At 48.0% G+C, this 20,318-nt stretch overlaps 1 protein-coding gene across 1 annotated transcript; it reads right to left on the minus strand.

Annotated features, from left to right (window-relative positions):
• Positions 1–386: 386 nt before the first annotated feature.
• Positions 387–1,529, minus strand: LOC119311196. Its single transcript, XM_037586865.1, has one exon. It carries the CDS (start codon positions 1,439–1,441, stop codon positions 746–748), a length of 696 nt encoding a protein of 231 aa, XP_037442762.1. The 5' UTR covers positions 1,442–1,529; the 3' UTR covers positions 387–745.
• Positions 1,530–20,318: the final 18,789 nt, after the last annotated feature.

Raw genomic sequence — 20,318 nt, forward strand, 5'->3', positions numbered from 1 at the left:
TTTGCACTCAAGTTACTACATGATAAATGTGTGTGTGTGTGTGTGTGTGTGTGTGTGTGTGTGTGTGTGTAGCTCCAAATAGAGTATGATGAGAAAGTACAACAAATAGTGTGTATTTCAAACATTTGGAGAAGTTACAGTATTGGTCCACTACGCAGCTGGTGAACGAGAAAGAATCAATCTCTGAGAGCAGTGTAAAATTAGTCCACCGTCGATGTTAGCACCCTCGCACCGACAAAAATTTCAGGCAACTCTCAAACATGGCAACGTCCTCAATAATCATGCGCTCTCAAACAATTATAAAATGCAAGCGGAGATCAAGACGTAACGTGGGATTAGTTCCAGACGGTGAGGCTCCGAGTCTCGAGACACGTGAAACTGTCGGATCTAGTCGCGATCGACAACAAGCATTCTATTTCTCCATAGACCACTAGACAACAGCAACAAACGTTCCAAAGGTGAAATGGCGACATGCTCGTGTCGTGTGTCCTCCGGCCGGCAGCGGCCACAGCGACACGCCAACGCTAAACGACCAAAACGAACCATGCACTTATGCTGGATCCCTAGAGCTATCAGACGCAGGAACATACACCGGATCGAGGCAGGAACCAATGGAACGATCGATCAACCTCAAGTCGTGTCGATAGACAACTTTAATTATGGTGGCCCAGCCCGCTGCATGGACTGGAAGTGGAACGGAACGACGTGCATGACGGCGACCGGACGGCGATGGGGCCTGCCCGGCCTACGGCCAGCCCTGCACCCAGACGGGCTCCCGCCGGCCGCCGCAGAACTTCACCATCCACGGGCTCGGCCGGACCCCGAGGCAGAGCATCCCCGTCATCGCCGGCGCCTCGTAGTACTGGTAGTGGTGGGCACCGGCCTCGTCCAGGCAGCTGCTCGAGCCGCCGGAGAAGAGCCAGCGGGTGGACGACGAGGACGACTGCACCGACGCCGCGGACGAGGACGGCGACGAGGACACCCGGGACCTGCCGAGCGCGATCCGGCGGAACACGGCGGCGATGAAGCCGATCTTGATCCACTTGAGCCTCCTGTAGCCGCCGCAGCAGCACTTGCAGCTCCTGTCGCCAGCGGGGGCGCCCTTGCTCCTGCGGCCCTGCAGCCTGCCGCTGTCGCCGTACGACGACGCCGAGACGGCCCGCGCATGGTAGGACGGCGGGGGGGTGATGGCCGGGACGGCGGCGGGGAGCGGCCTGCAGCAGGAGGTGGCGTCCTTGGGCGTGCCCGGCTGGGACTCCCAGCCGAAGGGCACGGCGGCGGGGCCGGCGCCGTAGTAGCGGAAGGAGGGGTTGGCGAGGGAGCTCTCCCTGGTGAGCAGGCGCGCGTAGAACTCGCCGTCGTGCGTGATGCGGAGCGGGCTCTGCGGGCAGCTCGGGGTCGCCGCGCCGCTGCGAGCCTTGGGCGTCTCTCGCCCTCTCATGGTGGATGGTATGATCTCTGGGTAGGTGGTGCGGTGGACGGAGGGAATGGAATGGGGGAGGGTGTTGGTCGCTGCGTGGGAGAGTGTGGAGCGCGAACGATCCGAGAAGTGGAGAGATCCGATGGCGCGTTTTATATGCGGGGGGAGGGTCGCTCCTCTTGCTCGGTGGTCACTTGCGATCCAAACTACTCGCACACCTTTTTCCTGCCCACTTGCGGGGAATGACACGCTGGCACGTGCCAATCAGTGCTTGTGTGTATTATGTATACAAACGCACGACGGGTCAGTTCGATTTTTTTTGATTTTTTTTGGTAAAGGGGAGTTTTATTCCATATCAATAGGGTTACATTCCGCTCACAAGGTGATGAATGAAAGGAGGGTCACGCTGCAACCAACAAGCGATCCTACGTGTCGTACGAGCATATATAGTTAGAGTGACAATGTGGAACCCTGATTTGTGATCTAGCTATCTTAACATGTTTAAACTCCCACACCGCCAAACCGAATGCCTCTGTTGCGTTCGTGCTCTCAGCTGTGGACCTCTGTCTCTCGTTACAGTCGTGTCTGTCCAACGTTGCTTCCTCCGAACTACAATACCCGCGTGACCTGTTAGCCACTGTTGACTTAATACCGCACATACCTGATGGTACATTATGTAGGGTCAACGATAAGCCCCTATCCATTGCTTATGCATATGAGGCTGCTTTCTTCTCTAGGCCGGAGGATTTGTTCACAGATTTTATTTGGGGGAAGAACTATGCGACTAACCGCTGCAGGTTGTTTATCTGACTTGCGCACCGTGGGAGACTGTACAACAACGAGCGTCGATTCGCGGAACTAGACAGACTCCGACTCATGCCCATTCTGCACGTCCATTGAATCAGCGTCCCACATACTTCTCCATTGCTCTATTGTTGCTGACGTCTGGTCGACGGTCGACCCTCTTAACATCAACCCTGCAGAATGCTCCTCCATCAAAGACTTGTCGGGGCTCCAGCCTCCTTACAAGATTCGCAACACGGTAATTATGGCTCTTCTTTGGAGTCTATGGAAAAGAAGAAATGCTAAAGTCTTCAGAAACGAGGATGAACCCCGAGGACTTGTCCTTCGACGTGCGGCTCAAGACATTTTTCTTTGGTCCAGTAGATGTGTAAACGCAGATATAAAGCAAATTCTATTTGATTGGGGAATCATGTTGTCCCGACTAGATGTAGCATAGAGTATCAGTCTTTTTTTTTCTCCTCCCTCTTCGCCTTCTTTGTATATACTCTCTGTCACAACGCAAAATTAATAAAATTTTCAGGTTGGCTTTGACCGCCATAGTTCCCTAAAAAACATGTTTAAACTCCCTCTCTAGCATAAAATGGTTGATTTCCTTAACCGGTTGACCGAAAGGCGATTTGTCTAGCGAAGCATCCTTCATAGCACAGGTGGCACACATAGAATCTGATTGCACTATGATCGGTAACAAAGACCATTGAAGGGCAAGTGACATACCTATCATGAGCACCTAAATCTCCGCTTTAAGAGCATTGTTGTGGAAGAACAATAGATGACAAGTTGTGAAAATAACAACTTCCTTATGGTCTCTCAGTATCATTCCAGCACCAACTGAACCTTCCTCTGGGGAGAAAGATCCCTCATCGACAAGGCGAGCCAATTTGCTGGTGGTGGCTCCCAAGGAAGATCCGACAGCTTATCCTTCACCTGAAACTGGACAGGAACATCCACCGAATTCTTCCTTTGATAATTTATTATTTAGTGAGAAGTTGACATTACATGTTGAAAGGATCGATATGGTTGACTAGAGGGGGTGAATAGGCAACTAACAATTTTTGGCTTTTTCTAACAATTTAAACTTTGCATCAAAGTAGGTTATCTAGATATGCAACTAGGTGAGCAACCTATATGATGCAACAAGGATAGGAACACAAGCAAGCAAGTGATATGAAACAAATAAGCTTGCACAAGTAAAGACACGAGGTAACCAAGAGTGGAGACGGTGGAGACGAGAATGTGTTGCCGAAGTTCCTTCCCTTTGAGAGGAAGTACGTCTCCGTTGGAGCGGTGTGGAGGCACAATGCTCCCCAAGAAGCCACTAGGGCCACCATATTCTCCTCACGCCCTCACACAATACGAGATGCCGTGATTCCACTATTGGTGCCCTTGGAGGCGGCGACCGAACCTTTACAAACAAGGTTGGGGCAATCTCCACAACTCAATTGGAGGCTCCCAACGACACCACGAAGCTTCACCACAATGGACTATGGTTTCGCGGTGACCTCAACCGTCTAGGATGCTCAAACACCCAAGAGTAACAAGATCTACAAGGGATTAGTGGGGGGAATCAAATTTCTCTTGGTGGAAGTGTGGATCGAGGCCTTCTCAACCACTCCCGAACAAATCAACAAGTTTGATTGGCTAGGGAGTGAGATCGGCCGAAAATGAAGCTTAGAGCAATAATGGAGCTTAGGGTTGGAAGAAATAAGTCAACGGGGAAGAAGGGGACCCCTTATATAGTGTAGGACAAAGATCCAACCGTTACCCACCAACCAACCCGCGGCCAGCGGTACTACCGCGCCAGGCCAGCGGTACTACCACAGGGCCGCGCGGTACTACCGCTTGCTACCAAGCGGTACTACCGCACGGCCATGCAGTACTACCGTACTGGCCCGCGGTACTGCCGCAACCCCAGCGACAGGAAGGTCAAATCTGACGCGCAGGAGCTGAGGGCGGTACTTCCGCAAGCGCGGTACTACCGCGCCTCCATGCGATACTACCACAAGGCAGAAATCCCCTAGCTAGGGGGGGGGGAAACATCCGTGCCTACTTCCGCAAAGAAACGGAAGAAGCAAAAACCCGACACAGTAGTACTGCCGAGGGGTGGTACTACTGCCTGACAGCATAGCGTGGTACTACCGCGGTAGGCGCGGATGTAAAAAATTACATCCGCCCCTACTACCGCGAAGGAGCGGTACTAGCCTGGTGGGCGGCGGTAGTGCAGCTCCAGGGGAGCGGTACTACCGTGGGCACCTGCGGTACTACCGCGCCACCGCACGATACTACCGCCGATGCCTACGGTACTACCGCTTTCCTGGGAGCAGTACTACCGCGACCCAACTCAGCAGCCAGAACCAGGGAGGCGAGAAAGCGGAGGAAGCTCCAAGGGAAAAAGGAGGGGACAAGAAGGTGACGTGTACGTGATGATTCCACCCAAACCTTTTCAACGTGGACCCCCTCTTAATAGTATGACTTTCTACGACTCAAATCCACCAAAAAGAAACGTAGAAAAGACGCCATCTTCAACAGTCTTCGAGGGGCACCCAACCATCTTGTGCCTAGCGATGAAATGTCTGGGATACTCAAGGCACACGATTAGTATGCAAATGCGTTGTCATCAATCACCAAAACACCATAGGGATAAATATGCCCTTACAATCTCCCCCTTTTTGGTGGATTGATGACAATACGGGATTTGCACAAGGGAAATAATATTAAGTAACCGCAAACCCCTCCTCTCTAGAATATAGACGGGCTCCCCCTAGATGTGTGCCACCTAGATGAGTGCTTTGGACTGCACGGCACACATACTAGGATCAAAGCTCCCCCTATATTATAGAGACAAGACATATCTATCACTAGACAAGATAGCACAAACATAAGTTAACTAAGATAGATAGAGTGCATATGTCTTACACCATATGTAGGATAGGTCTCGAAGGCACAAACAAAACAAAAGAAAACGAGGCAAACGAGGTCCAAATGACAAAGCAAACAAATACACCAAGCACGACACAACGCAAATCCCTACACTCTCTCCCCTTTTGGCATCGAGACGCCAAAAAGGCAGAGAGGACACCTACACACACGGGGTGGCTCAGGCAGAGAAGTCGTCCCACTGCTCCTCGTGCTCCTCGTCAGACTCAGCGGCGGGGATGGTCTCCTCGATGTCCTCCTCTGAACTGGTCCACTTGTATCCCTGCTTCGACATCCAGGCAGCCTCAGGTGTGATGACGTCCTCAGACCCGCCAGACACATCCTCTCCAAAGAGCCTCATAACCTTCTTGTCACGGCGGTGACTCTCCTTGTCTGCCACGTGAGCCCTGTATTGTCCCTTTGCCTGCATGCAGAAGAGAGTCTTCATCTTGTCCTTTAACTTCTTGGCCCACGACGGCCCAGAGGAAGGTGTGGTGGACCTAACAGCACGGTCCTCAGCAATATTCTCAGCAGCAGCCTCCTCCTCACCAACAGCCCTCCTAGCAGAAGAGGCCTCAGCACGGGTAGTGGTGTTGGCCCAGTTGGGCTTGACGCGGAGGCTGATGGACTCATGGCGAATCCAGTCTGGAGCAAGGAACTCATCACCAGGGTACATCTTCTCCCAAGTGGTGGAGAGCAGCAGAAACAGGTACGGTTCGTAGATAGGTACCTTGCGAGTGAACACCGCACACCGAAGCTCACACCACATGATGTGTGGGACATCAAGCGGCTGAGTCTGAGATGAACGTGCCTCTGCACACAGGAGCAACATGTCCACTAGATAGGCATGGACCTTGTCCTTGTCGCCAATGCGTGGGAACAGAGTGTTGCGGAAGATGCGATGCATGATATCCAGAAAGGAGTTCAACACCCAAGTTGACTTGCCATTGGGGAGCACCTTCTCAACAAGGAAAGGCTGAAGCAGGTTCTTGTTGGCAGACTCAGAGTTGGCGTGGGGGCGAACACCAACGGGGGTGTGAAGCCCGTCATCAGGAATGTGAAGCAGATCCATGAACTCTTTCCATGTAGCAGACAGCTGACGGTCGTTGGTCATCCAGGTCATCCTCCGCTCATCCCCGGGATGAAAGTACACTGAGGCAAAGAACTGACAGATAAGCTCAGGGTCATAGTCAAGGTGAAAGGAGATCATCGGCTCAATAGCAAACTGCTCCACCAAGTCCAGAGCCTCTCCAAAATAGTCACGAAACTTGTCCTTCCGCATGTGATGCATGTCTATCCACTTGACATCCACGATGGTATTCTACTTGCTCTTGATCACATCCAGATAGATGAGAGCCTGTTGCTTGGTCCAGAACAACTTGGTGCCTCTGAGGATAGCCCGAGGATTCACATAGGGATTGATCCTCCGGCGTTCGACATACTCAGAGACTGAAATCTCGTCCATGCCCTTAGCAGGTTCCTTTTGCTTGCTGGCAGTGGTCTTGACATTGCGCTTGGGGGCAATGGAGCCCTCTGGGGCTTCATCTTGGGGGTTGCGCAGACGCTTGGAGCCAGTGTCACGACTGGGATTGGAACGGCGAGAGCCACCACCTAAGACACAAAACGTAAAACACCCACGACAAACAAGAGGGATCAATGCAAAGACCACAACAAAGCAAAAGAAACATGTAGAAAGCGCACAAGATAATTGCCTAGAGAGAGATTTGACCCCTACGGTAGTACTGCCAAGTGCTGCGGAACTAAGATAGTAGTATCGCTCTTAGACGCGGTAGTACCGGGTCTAGGAGCGGTAGTACGAGCTTAGTGCCTCAGCTAGCGCGGTAGTACCGCACCTGATGGGCGGTAGTACCGCACGAGCGGTAGTTCCGCACATGAGACACGGTAGTATCGCATCGCGTCAGATTCGAACAAGTTCAAATCTGAGAAAAGCCCGCGAAACCACGGCAGTACTACAGTTGGACAAATCTACCACAAGACAACATATCAAGTATGATTCCTATGTGACACGACTCTCCTACATCCTACTCTTGCATAGATTTGGCCTAAAATCTCAAGAACAACAAGCATCTCCCCAAAAACCTAGAAGCGAGAGAACAACCAAGAAAATGAGGGATTTGAGGAAAAACCTTGGTCCATGGCAAGAGGAAGTGGTGGGGAACGATCCCACCAGTCGGAATCCAAGGAGAATGGCCGGAGACGGAGATCCGGCGAGGACCTCCGGCGCCGTTCTTGAGCAAGAGAGAGAGATGTGGGGAGAGAGACACATGAATGGGTATGGGGAGTTGGAACTCCCCTGCCCGAGTCATGACCCCCACGCTCCCTCGACGGCGCGGTAGTACCGTGCCCCATCGCGGTAGTACCACTCGGCGCGGTACTTCCGAAGTACCGCACCTGAGCGGTAGTATCATGCCTCTCAAAGCGGTAGTACCGCGGCAAGCCGCGGTAGTACCGTGGGCTCAAGAAGATGCACGTTTCAAGCACACGAAAAACGGGGTCTTTGCACAAACACTCCGAGGCAACACGACACCACAAGACCACGCTACACACAAAGGCAGAAAGGCACACGACAAAACGAAACAACCACGAGACACCACCTCTCCAAAGAGAGGGCGGTGGCCGTAGCCACCTATGTTTGAGTCAATTGGTATGGCACCACGAAGAATTATCCTTGGGTCCATGACCAAAACTCGTCTTTGAAGCATAAGTACCATCAAACATGGCTAATGTGAAAGACTTGATCAATTTATGCATAATGGGGGAGGGAGAGTTCATTGAGAGAACAACACTCCCCCTATGTCCATGCCTACATCTAAACAAGACAACACATTGAGTATGGTGGGGTGTGCAAGGGTTCAAGCAACATTGCTTGAATCAATGATATTTAGCTCATGCCTTAACTCGTGAAATCTTGCTTCATCCAAGGGCTTCATGAAAATATCTGCAAGGTTATCATGAGTGTTGACATAGTTGATCTCGATCTCTCCTCGCCTAATGTGATCCCGGATGAAGTGATACCGGATCTCGATATGCTTCGTCTTGAAGTGTTGCACCGGGTTGAGAGAGATCTTGATGGCACTTTCATTGTCACACCAAAGAGGCACTTTGTCACAAATGACACCGTAATCCTTTAAAGTTTGCCTCATCCATAAGAGTTGTGCACAACAACTACCGGCCGCCACATACTCCGCTTCGGTGGACGAGAGAGACACACACCTTTGCTTTTTGGAAGACCAACTTACCAAAGAGCAACCAAGGAATTGGCACCCTCCGGAAGTGGACTTCCTATCCACTTTGTCTCCCGCCCAATCGGAATCCGAATACCCTACAAGCTTGAAGTTTGCTCCTCTTGGGTACCATAAGCCAAAGTTTGGGGTATGAGCCAAATATCGAAAGATTCGTTTGACCGCCACAAAGTGACTTTCCTTAGGTGCGGCTTGAAACCATGCACAAATTCCCACACTCAACATGATATCCGGTCTAGATGCACAAAGGTAAAGCAAGGAGCCTATCATGGAGCGATATACCTTTTGATCCACCGCTTTACCATTGGGATCTATGTCAAGTTGGCACTTGGTGGGCATTGGAGTGGAAGCCGGCTTGACATCACTTAGCTTGAATCTTTTGAGCATGTCTTGAGTATATTTGGCTTGATTGATGAAGGTTCTTTCTCTTCTTTGCTTCACTTTGAACCCTGGAAAGAACTTCAACTCTCCCATGGAAAACATCTCGAACTTTGAGGTCATGAGAGCGGCAAATTCCTCATTGAAAGCTTTGTTAGGGGAACCAAAGATGATATCATCAACATATAATTGGCACACAAACAACTCCCCTTTGACCTTCTTAGTAAAAAGAGTGGGGTCGATTAGCCCAAATTCAAAACCACGGTCTTGTAACAACTCGGTAAGGTGGTCATACCACGCACGTGGGGCTTGTTTAAGGCCATAGAGTGCCTTATCGAGTTGATACACATGATCGGGAAAGTAGGGATCCTCGAACCCGGGGGTTGCTTGACATAAACCAATTCATTAATGGGACCATTAAGAAAAGTACTCTTCACATCCATTTGTTGTAACTTAAAGTTATGATGAGAAGCATAAGCAATCAACATGCGAATAGATTCAAGACGAGCAATGGGAGCAAAGGTTTCACCGTAGTCGATACCCTCGACTTGGGAGTAGCCTTGTGCTACCAAACGAGCCTTGTTGTGAATGATAATCCCATGGGCATCTTGCTTGTTCTTAAATATCCACTTGGTTCCAATGACATTGTGGTTCCCCGTCGGTCTTGGCACCAATCTCCACACTTTGTTGCGCTCGAAGTTGTTGAGTTCTTCATGCATGGCATTGAGCCAATCCGGATCTTCTAGCGCCTCATAGACCTTGTGGGGTTCGACACAAGAGACAAACGCGTGATGCTCACAATAGTTTGATAATTGTCTACGAGTGCTTACCCTCTTTCTTAAGCTTCCAAGCACATTCGTCATGAGATGATCCTTGGTGGAGAGCTTGGAAGCAACCTTGGCAGCACGACGCTCCAATTCCTCCTCGGGGGTGAGACGAGGAGTGGTCACTTGATCATCTTGAGCGTCGTATTGAGCTTGTTCTTGTTCTTGAACTTGCTCGGAGGAGAGAACTTGACCTTGGGCATCACTTCATGTGTCAACACCGTCTTGAGCATGATCTTGCCCTTGGTCATGTTCTTGAGGATCAGGGCCTTCATGTTGTTCTTCGGAAGCGTGTGGGCCTTGGGTTGGTGATGGCTCCACTTGAGTGGAGCTTTGTCCTTCTCCTTCGGCCACAAGGGGTTCCTCAATGGGTAGGATAAAGCCAACACCCATTCTTCTTATGGCTTGAGGAGGAATTTCATCACCTACATCACAAGTGCCACTTTGCTCCACTTGGGAGCCGTTATTCTCATCAAACTGTACGTTACATGTCTCATCAATAAGTCCCGTGGATTTATTGAGGACACGGTAAGCATGAGAGTTTGTAGCATAACCAACAAATATGCCCTCATAAGCTCTAGCCTCAAATTTAGACAACTGAACACCTTTCTTGAGAATGAAACACGTACACCCGAACACCCGAAAGTACTTGAGGTTGGGCTTGTTACCGGTGAGTATCTCATATGGAGTCTTGTTCAAGCCCTTGCGGAGGTAGAGCCGATTGGATGCATGACACGCGGTGTTGATGGCTTCGGCCCAAAAGTTGTACGGAGACTTGAACTCCGCCATCATGGTCCTTGCCGCATCCATCAACGTCCGGTTCTTCCTCTCCGCAACACCATTTTATTGAGGGGTGTAAGGTGCGGAATATTGATACTTGATCCCCTCATCACTAAGAAACTCATCCAAGGTGTAGTTCTTGAACTCGGTGCCGTTGTCACTTCTTATTGTCAAGATATTTGCATTGTGTTGATGTTGCGCTTCATTTGCAAAGTCAATGACGGTTTGTTGGTTCTCGCTCTTCCTCTTGAAGAAATACACCCAAGTGTATCTTGAGTAGTCATCCACAATCACCAAGCAATACTTCCTACCCCCAAGACTATCGAAGGATGGAGGCCCAAAGAGATCCATGTGAAGGAGCTCCAAAGGCCTCTTTGAGTAAATGATAGTCGTGGGAGGGTGAGCCTTCTCATGTAGCTTTCCTTCGATACAAGCACTGCAAGCACGATCTTTAGCAAAACTAACATTCGTTAGTCCACGGACATGATCCCCCTTGAGGAGACTTTGCAAAGATCCCATATTGACATGGGTTAGACGGCGATGCCAAAGCCATCCCACATCAACTTTAGCCATTAGGCATGTCGTGGTCTTAGTGGGTCGCTCCGAAAAGTTAATCACATATAGACCGTTCTCGACATTCCCAATAAAGGCTACTTTAAGAGTCTTGCTCCACAAGAGGGCCACGGTATCGATATCAAAGAAAGTGGCAAAGCCCATGATTGCAAGTTGACGAACGGAAAGTAAATTGTATGCAAGGGACTCAACAAGCATGACCTTCTCGATCGTGAGATCATGAGAGATGACCACCTTGCCAAGTCCCAATACCTTAGAGGATGAGGCGTCACCCCACTCGACGGTGGTGGGCATAGATGGAATCTTGTGCACGTCCACCACCAAGTCCTTGCTTCCGGTCATATGATTTGTAGCTCCGCTATCGAGCAACCATGATCCCCCACCGGAAGCAAACACCTACAAGAGATTAATGCTTGGTTTTAGGTCCTTTGATGTTAGTAACAAGGGTCTTTGGAACCCAAATAGACCATTCAATGTATTCATGAGGAGAACCAACGAATTTGGCATAGACATGCCCATCACTAGCACGACATAACACATAAGAAGGATTAAAGTCACCAACTTTGATGCGAGGAGTGACATTGCCCTTTTTGACAACGCCACCCTTCGCATTGTTCTTCTTCTTCTCCTCGGAGGCACTTTCTCCCTCCTTCACAAAGGTTTGCATGAGAGGGGGAGGTCGTTTGATCTTGTCGTTCTTCTTCTTGTTCTTGGAGTCGGGCACGTACCCAACCCCTTCCTTGGCCACAACTCCCTTTTGGTTGATCAAGAGGTCGTTGAGGTTCTTCTTGCCTTGTATGCAAGTCGCAAGACCTTTCTCAAGTTTCCCCTTTAGCTTAGCGTTCTCCTCAACGAGATGCACATGCTCACAACACGGGTTAGTAGCATTTGCATTATCAATTAACATCATACGAGGAAAAGTGGCTTTTTCCTTGGTTAGCTTTACTTGAAGTTGATCATGAGACTCTTTGAGGCTAGCATGAGCACCCTTCAAGACCTTGTGAGCCTTGTCAAGTAGATCAAACTCCTCTTTGAGTCTAGCAAGATCAACCTCAAGTTCGGCCTTCTCGGAGTTTAGCACATGAGAAACAATGAGGACATGATCATAATCTTTCTTTAACTTAGCATGATCAACGTTGTGTGACTCCTCAAGAGCCAAACGAAGACCACGCTCTTCCTCAAGAGCATTGAAAAGATCTGAAATCTCATCGGCATAGTCACGACTATGCCCTTCCATCTTAGTAATGGTGTCTTCGTGAGCCTCGATCATGTCATTGGCTTCACCAAGTTGTTCCAAGAGAGCAACAAAGTGCTTCTTGGATTTTCCCTTAAGTTTGCCCATAAAGGCCTCAAACTCATTTTCCTCCACATTAGCTCCCTCAAGTTCATTAATGCTATCCGTCGGAGAAGGATGATTAATGATGGTAGTTTTGATGTTGGGGGTTACCTTGTTGGTGGCTTTAGCCATGAGGCACTTGGCGGTGATGCTCTCATTGGGTGAGTCGAAGAGAGACATCCGTGGAGTCGTCGCAATGGCAACGGAGGCCATGGCAACCGACTCATCACCTTCATCATCGTCATCATCCTCATTGTACTCTTCTTGTACCACCAATGCCTTGGGAGGAGTCTTCTTGGTGAAGTTGCTCTTGTAGGGGAACGACTTGGCCTTGTCCTTTCGGATGAGCTTGCCACCATTGTCTTCCCTCTTCTCATACGGGCACTCCACAACAAAATGACTCACGTTACCACAATTGTAGCAAGTCCTTACACGTTGCTTGCTCTTCGTGCCACTTGAGTTGTTTTTGCTAAAGTTTGGCCTTGAGTTTTTCTTGCTCCAAAATTGCCTTGAAGCGAGTGCCATGTGTTCATGATACGCATACTTTGTATCTTCGGGGTTGCTCTCCTCTTCTTCCTCTTCTTCTTCTTCAACGGTGAGCTTGGCCTTCAATGCAAGGTTGGGCTTCTTTGCCCTTTGAGAACGAAGCACCGCATTGTCGGCGGTCTTGTCCAAAATGTTCATGGCCACAAACTCATCCAACACTTCGCTTGAGGTCAAAGTGTGGAAGTCCGATCTTTGACGAATGACGGAGGACATGGCCTTGTGGTAGGGCATCATTGCCTTGAGGAATTTGCGCTTGATCCAATTGTCATCCGTGTCCTTGCTCCCGTGATCTCGTAGTGAGACCGCGAGTTTGGTTACTCTCCGATGAAGCTCACGAGGTTATTCATATTCTTTCATTGCAAACTCATCGGCCTCATCTTGCACCACTTCATAGTTGGAGCGTTGAATGCTTGCGCTTCCCCGGTAGAGAGAGACAACACAATGCCATGCGTCTTTGGCCAAGGCGAAGGGCCGAAGATGAGGTAGGTCTTCGGGTGGAATTGAATCTTGAATGATGAAGAGAGCATTCTCATTGAATTGATTATCCGCGGCTTCTCTAGGAGTGAAGTTGCTTGGATCATGCGGATAGAAACCTTCTTCAATGATTCTCCAAAGGTTAGTGTACACATGATTTAAATGACGTTTAAAGTGGTAAACCCAAGAATCAAAGTCCTCATTTTTCACAATCTTAGGGGGAGGACCAGCATGATTCAAATGAGTGGAAGGAACCGGTCCACCATAAACAAGTGGTGGTTCCACATGAGCAAAGATGCTAGTGCCATTTTTACCACTAGAAGAAGGAGCCTTTTCACTACTAGCTTCCCCCTTATCGGAGATAGCATCCGTCACCTTGTCGGTGGGATCACCCACTTTCAACGGTGCGGTGGATAGTTTAAGCCCCTCAAGGAATTTAGTAAACATGCTTTCAACCTCGGTCGTCATGGAGGTTTTCAATGTCTCCAAGGCCACATTGAACTCCTCACGAGAGACCGCGGTTCCCCCATCGCCCGTAGATGAGGTCGAATTCGCACCGGAGTGTTCCTCCACACCGTCTATGGTATCAACCATACTTTTCGGACGGTAAAGTCCTTAATAAAGAGAAGGGGCTCTGATACCAATTGAAAGGATCGATATGGTTGACTAGAGGAGGGGTGAGTAGGCAACTAACAATTTTTGGCTTTTCTTTAACAATTTAAACTTTGCATCAAAGTAGGTTGTCTAGATATGCAACTAGGTGAGCAACCTATATGATGCAACAAGGATAGGAACACAAGCAAGCAAGTGATATGAAACAAATAAGCTTGCACAAGTAAAGGCACGAGATAACCAAGAGTGGAGACGATGGAGACGAGGATGTGTTGCCGAAGTTCCTTCCCTTTGAGAGGAAGTACGTCTCTGTCGGAGCGGTGTGGAGGCACAATGCTCCTCAAGAAGCCACTAGGGCCACCATATTCTCCTCCCGCCCACACACAATGCGAGATGCCGTGATTCCACTATTGGTGCCCTTGGAGGCGGCGACCGAACCTTTACAAACAAGGTTGGGGCAATCTCCACAACTCAATTGGAGGCTCCCAACGACACCACGAAGCTTCACCATAATGGACTATGGTTTCACGGTGACCTCAATCGTCTAGGATGCTCAAACACCCAAGAGTAACAAGATCCGCAAGGGATTAGTGGGGGGAATCAAATTTCTCTTGGTGGAAGTGTGGATCGAGGCCTTCTCAACCACTCCCGAATAAATCAACAAGTTTGATTGGCTAGGGAGTGAGATCGGGCGAAAATGGAGCTTAGAGCAATAATGGGGCTTAGGGTTGGAAGAGATAAGTCAACGGGGAAGAAGGGGACCGCTTATATAGTGTAGGACAAAGATCCAACCGTTACCCACCAACCAGCCCGCGGCCAACGGTACTACCGCGCCGGGCCAGCGGTACTACCGCAGGGCCGCGCGGTACTACCGCTTGCTACCAAGCGGTACTACCGCACGGCCATGCGGTACTACCGTACTGGCCCGCGGTACTGCCACAACCCCAGCGACAGCAAGGTCAGATCTGACGCGCAGGAGCTGAGGGCGGTACTTCCGCAAGCGTGGTACTACCGCGCCTCCATGCGGTACTACCGCAAGGCATAAATCCCCTAGCCAGGGGGGAAACATCTGTGCCTACTTCCGCAAAGAAACGGAAGAAGCAAAAACCCGACACAGTAGTACTGCCGAGGGGCGGTACTACTACCTGACAGCATAGCGCGGTACTACCGCGGAGCGAAAGCGGTACTACCGTGGTAGGTGTGGATGTAAAAAATTACATCCGCCCCTACTACCGCGAAGGAGCGGTACTAGCCTGGTGGGTAGCGGTAGTGCAGCTCCAGGGGAGCGGTACTACCGTGGGCACCTGCGGTACTACCGCGCCACCGCACGGTACTACCGCTGATGCCTACGGTACTACCGTTTTCCTGGGAGTAGTACTACCGCGACCCAACTCAGCAGCCAGAACCAGGGAGGCGAGAAAGCGGAGGAAGCTCCAAGGGAAAAAGGAGGGGACAAGAAGGAGACGTGTACGTGATGATTCCACCCAAACCTTTCCAACGTGGACCCCCTCTTAATAGTATGGCTTTCCTACGACTCAAATCCACCAAAAAAAAACGTAGAAAAGACGCCGTCTTCAATAGTCTTCGAGGGGCACCCAACCGTCTTGTGCCTAGCGATGAAATGTCTGGGATACTCAAGGCACACGATTAGTCCACAAACGCGTTGTCATCAATCACCAAAACACCTTAGGGATAAATATGCCCTTACACATGTCAAGCTTAAATATCTACACAAGAAAACCTTTGATGCTTCCACTGGGAAATATCCTTACCACGATTCGATTCATTACGGAGGTGCCAAATTCTCCATATGAGCATAATAATCATGTCTCGCACGTCATATGGATGGAGGGATAGCAGATGAGGTAACCGTTCCTCATTTGTGCCAATAATCAGCTCTATTTTCAGTATCGGCCAAACCTCTACCATAGTATCCCAAAGATGCACAATGTTATCACATGCTATTAACTCGTGAAGTTGTCTTCCTCTTCCTTATCACATATCCGGCACGTAGCACGTCGAGCAAGATGTCGATGGTGCATTCATGCAGAAGTGGCTAGAGTCCCGGCGACGACCTTCCAAGCTATGACTCGCATACGATGAGGCATATAAGCTTGCCAAATCACGTTCCAAAGTTGTCAATTGCCATCCGTGCTAGAACTAGAAGATGTCGGCGCATTAGATACTTATTATTCCTCCATAGAGAACTTATGTGCACTGTGCTACCTCTTGAGCACTATGTTGGTTTTCCCTTGAAGAGGAAAGGGTGATGCAGCAAAGTAGCGTAAGTATTTTCCTCAGTTTTTGAGAACCAAGGTATCAATCTAGTAGGAGGCCACCCATGAGTCCCCTGCACCTACACAAACAAATAAAATCCTCGCAACCAACGCAATAAAGGGGTTGTCAATCCCTTCACGATCACTTACGAAAGTGAGATCTGATAGATATGATAAGATAATATTTTTGGTATTTTTATGATAAAGATGCAAAGTAAATAAAGCAAAATAAAAACGGCAAAAGAAATAGCTTGTTGACGGAAGATTAATATGATGGAAAATAGACCCGGGGGCCATAGGTTTCACTAGTGGCTTCTCTCGAGAGCATAAGTATTACGGTGGGTAAACAAATTACTGTTGAGCAATTGACAGAATTGAGCATAGTTATGAGAATATCTGGGTACGATCATGTATATAGGCATCACGTCCGAGACAAGTAGACCGACTCCTGCCTGCATCTACTACTATTACTCCACACATCGACCGCTATCCAACATGCATCTAGAGTATTAAGTTCAAAAGAACAGAGTAACGCCTTAAGTAAGATGACATGATGTAGAGGGATAAACTCATGCAATATGATATAAACCCCATCTTGTTATCCTCGATGGCAACAATACAATACGTGCCTTGCTGCCCCTACTGTCACTGGGAAAGGACACCGCAAGATTGAACCCAAAGCTAAGCACTTCTCCCATTGCAAGAAAGATCAATCTAGTAGGCCAAACCAAACTGACAATTCGAAGAGACTTGCAAAGATAACCAATCATACATAAAAGAATTCAGAGAAGATTCAAATATTGTTCATAGATAAACTTGATCATAAACCCACAATTCATCGGTCTCAACAAACACACCGCAAAAGAAGATTACATCGAATAGATCTCCACAAGAGAGGGGGGAACATTGTATTGAGATCCAAAAAGAGAGAAGAAGCCATCTAGCTAATAACTATGGACCCGAAGGTCTAAAGTAAACTACTCACACATCATCGGAGAGGTTATGGTGTTGATGTAGAAGCCCTCCGTGATCGATGCCCCATCAGGCGGAGCTCCAAAAAAGGCCCCAAGATGGGATCTCACGGGTACAGAAGGTTACGGCGGTGGAATTAGGTTTTTGGCTCCGTATCTAGTAGTTTGGGGGTACGTAGGTATATATAGGAGGAAAGAGTACGTCGGTGGAGCAACATGGGCCCCATGAGGGTGGAGGGGCGCGCCTAGGGGGGTAGGCGCGCCCCCTACCTCGTGCCTTTCTGGTTGCTTTCTTGGTGTAGGGTCCAAGTCCTCTGGATCATGTTCATTCCGAAAATCACGTTCCCGAAGGTTTCATTCCGTTTGGACTCCGTTTGATATTCTTTTTCTCCAAAACTCTGAAATAGGCAAAAAACAACAATTCTGGGCTGGGCCTCCGGTTAGTAGGTTAGTCCCCAAAAAATATAAAAGTGTATAATAAATCCCAATAATGTCCAAAACAGAATATAATATAGCATGGAACAATCAAAAATTATAGATACGTTGGAGATGTATCACACTGCGGCCTGAGAAACATTCTCTTGGGTCCAGTTGAAAAGCAAGGAAGTCCTCATGTTGCCTCGGTGACGTATGGACCTGTCATATAGCCAACACACCAACAAGGTAAAAGTGAGCATTCATTAAGTTTGCATCAGAAACTCCATTCTTATTCAGAAAATTTGACACTCTATTCGGCCGACAATTCCGCTTCGGGGTAATAGGCCAGAACGATGATCCTGTAGGGATCCATGGGTCCCGCCAAGTCCATATAGAAGCCCCATCCTCCAGCAGGCTTTTCTTCAAAAGAACAAGGTTGTGTTCAATTCCTTTCTAGATAGCAAAGGCATTCTCTACTAAAAACATGTCAGCAATATTACCATCGAGAAGTACCTCACTTTAATAACCATGCGCAAAGATTTTTTGGCTTATCAAGTACTCGTTAGGCCTACTTAGCCAACATCTCTTCTTCCCTTTTCTACACCCCACCAGTACTGATGCATCATTATGTTTAGATCATCACATACTGAATAAGGAAGCTTGAAAACACTCATAACATAAGTAGGAATCGCCCGAGCCACTGATTTAATAAGAATATCCTTACTAGACGATGCCATATAGCTTCCGCTCCAGTCCAATTAGCCTCTTAGTAACCCTGGACTGCACGATTTGAAACATTCCCTTGTGCATTCTATCTCCTGGCACACAGTCAGCCCAAGGTACATTGGGCCAAAAACTTTCAGAGTAATCTCCAGAAAAAATATGGAGCACTTTGACGGATTTATCAGTTGTCCCATCGCAGTTGCATAAGTGTTCAGAACACCCTTTACAATGGTCGCATGCTCGGCACTAGCTCAAAAAAAATGAATCATCCATTCATCCACAAACAGGAGATGTGAGAATTGTCGGTGCATTCCGAAAAATGACCACAAGTTTAAGCCAATTGTCCACCATTGACTTGTTCAACAATTCATATTTGTAAAGTCCTAAAAATTCAAAAATCTCCTATTTGTAAGGCTCATTGTCTTTGGCATGGGCAAATATAACAATGCATATATTAAATCATGTCGAATTGTGGTTCTTAGTGTGGAATACCGATGCCTGGAGTGAAAGGGCCATGCGTGTCACAGTAATACGTTGTCTAGAACTTAATTAGGTCCTTCTTAGTTGATGTAATTGGTAGGGTTAGCACAATAAACCGATAGGAGGAAGTATACATGGTACTAGCATATGATAATCCCCACTATGACCCTTCATATTGTATTGTTTAGATCCTCCCTTAATTGTCCGACCACGTGATGTATTACTACTTACTATCTGCTTACGAGAGAAGTTCCTAATTATATCTTTTTACATATTTAATTTATATCACCATTTGTACTTCCTCTATTTTTTACAATGCACATTTGGTCTCGCTATGACAATTCTTTGACAAAGAACTACCTATTAATATGTAGCTTTTGTGATAAAAAATCATAACATACAAAAGTACTTTAGAATACAAATCTAATGGTGTCAATTTTATGTCGCATAAGGTACATCTTAATAATGTAATTGTTGGTCAACAATCTCTCTTATGGAGACTACTATGCAATGTAAAATGGAGAGGATGTAATTCATGTAAAAAAATGCACCGTTAGACATATATACCAGAAATGGATTCACATTTCCTGATTTTTTGCAAATTCCTGGATCCATTTATAATTCCATGTTATTAGGGGCAATACAAATGGGTTGCATACTAGAATCTCCGCGTGCGCAGTGGGTGGAGGGAGCTAAAATACAAATATTTAGGGAGGAGTGGAGGGCAAATAACTAATTTTGTTTCCTCGTCCAACAAAAAACCTTCATAGTGCTACCCAAGGTTGCAAAGGAGGGTGCCCCAAATTTGAACAAAGAGTTGACGAGACCATTCGGGCAACCGGTCGCGGGATGAAGAGATATTGGTGATGAAGTTGCCCATGTCTAGGAAACCCGGTCTTGGGTGCTGGTTCTCACACGAGATGATGCACCCTACACTCGCACGCCTGTGTTCCTCGGCCTAAGGAAGGACATCGACTTGTGGGCAAAAATCCAGCTACATCGAAGGGATCATTGGGTTGCTCAACTCTAGAATTCTAGCCAACCCACATTCCACGGCTCGCACATCTAGCAACCACCCAAAACATGATTTTCAAAAAAATATAAAGTAACTCTTATAACTAAGAACTACAATGGAATTTCTATGAAACATCTTCTCTATGGTATCAATCTTTGCAATATGAAATACTACCAAGGCTTCACTAAAAAACTAAGATCGGATCAAAGGAGTGAAACTGTCACCCATACACATGCATAAACTTGGCTACCTTCCTAGGTTTCAAAAACCCTCTTGAGTCGTCCATCCAAAAAGGATGGACATGCGCGAGTGTTGAATGCACTGAGGATAACCAAATAAGACATCTCCACAACATGAGAAGAACCATGGTACATTTATTCTCGATAGAATTACACCCTTTGCAAGGTCATTGCTAATGAAGACCATGGCAAACTTTAGTAGCAAGAGATTGGTTCCATCCAACACCAGCCCGTGACTGCCAAGCCGCCACCACAACTTCCCTACACGTAGCCT

The sequence above is a fragment of the Triticum dicoccoides genome, chromosome 1A, assembly GCF_002162155.2.
Source record: "Triticum dicoccoides isolate Atlit2015 ecotype Zavitan chromosome 1A, WEW_v2.0, whole genome shotgun sequence".
In the NCBI taxonomy this organism is placed as follows: domain Eukaryota; kingdom Viridiplantae; phylum Streptophyta; class Magnoliopsida; order Poales; family Poaceae; genus Triticum; species Triticum dicoccoides.

Coding starts and splice junctions, on each gene's coding strand:
- LOC119311196 (XM_037586865.1), bottom strand. CDS start 1,441: ATGAGAGGGCGAGAGACGCCCAAGGCTCGCAGCGGCGCGGCGACCCCG.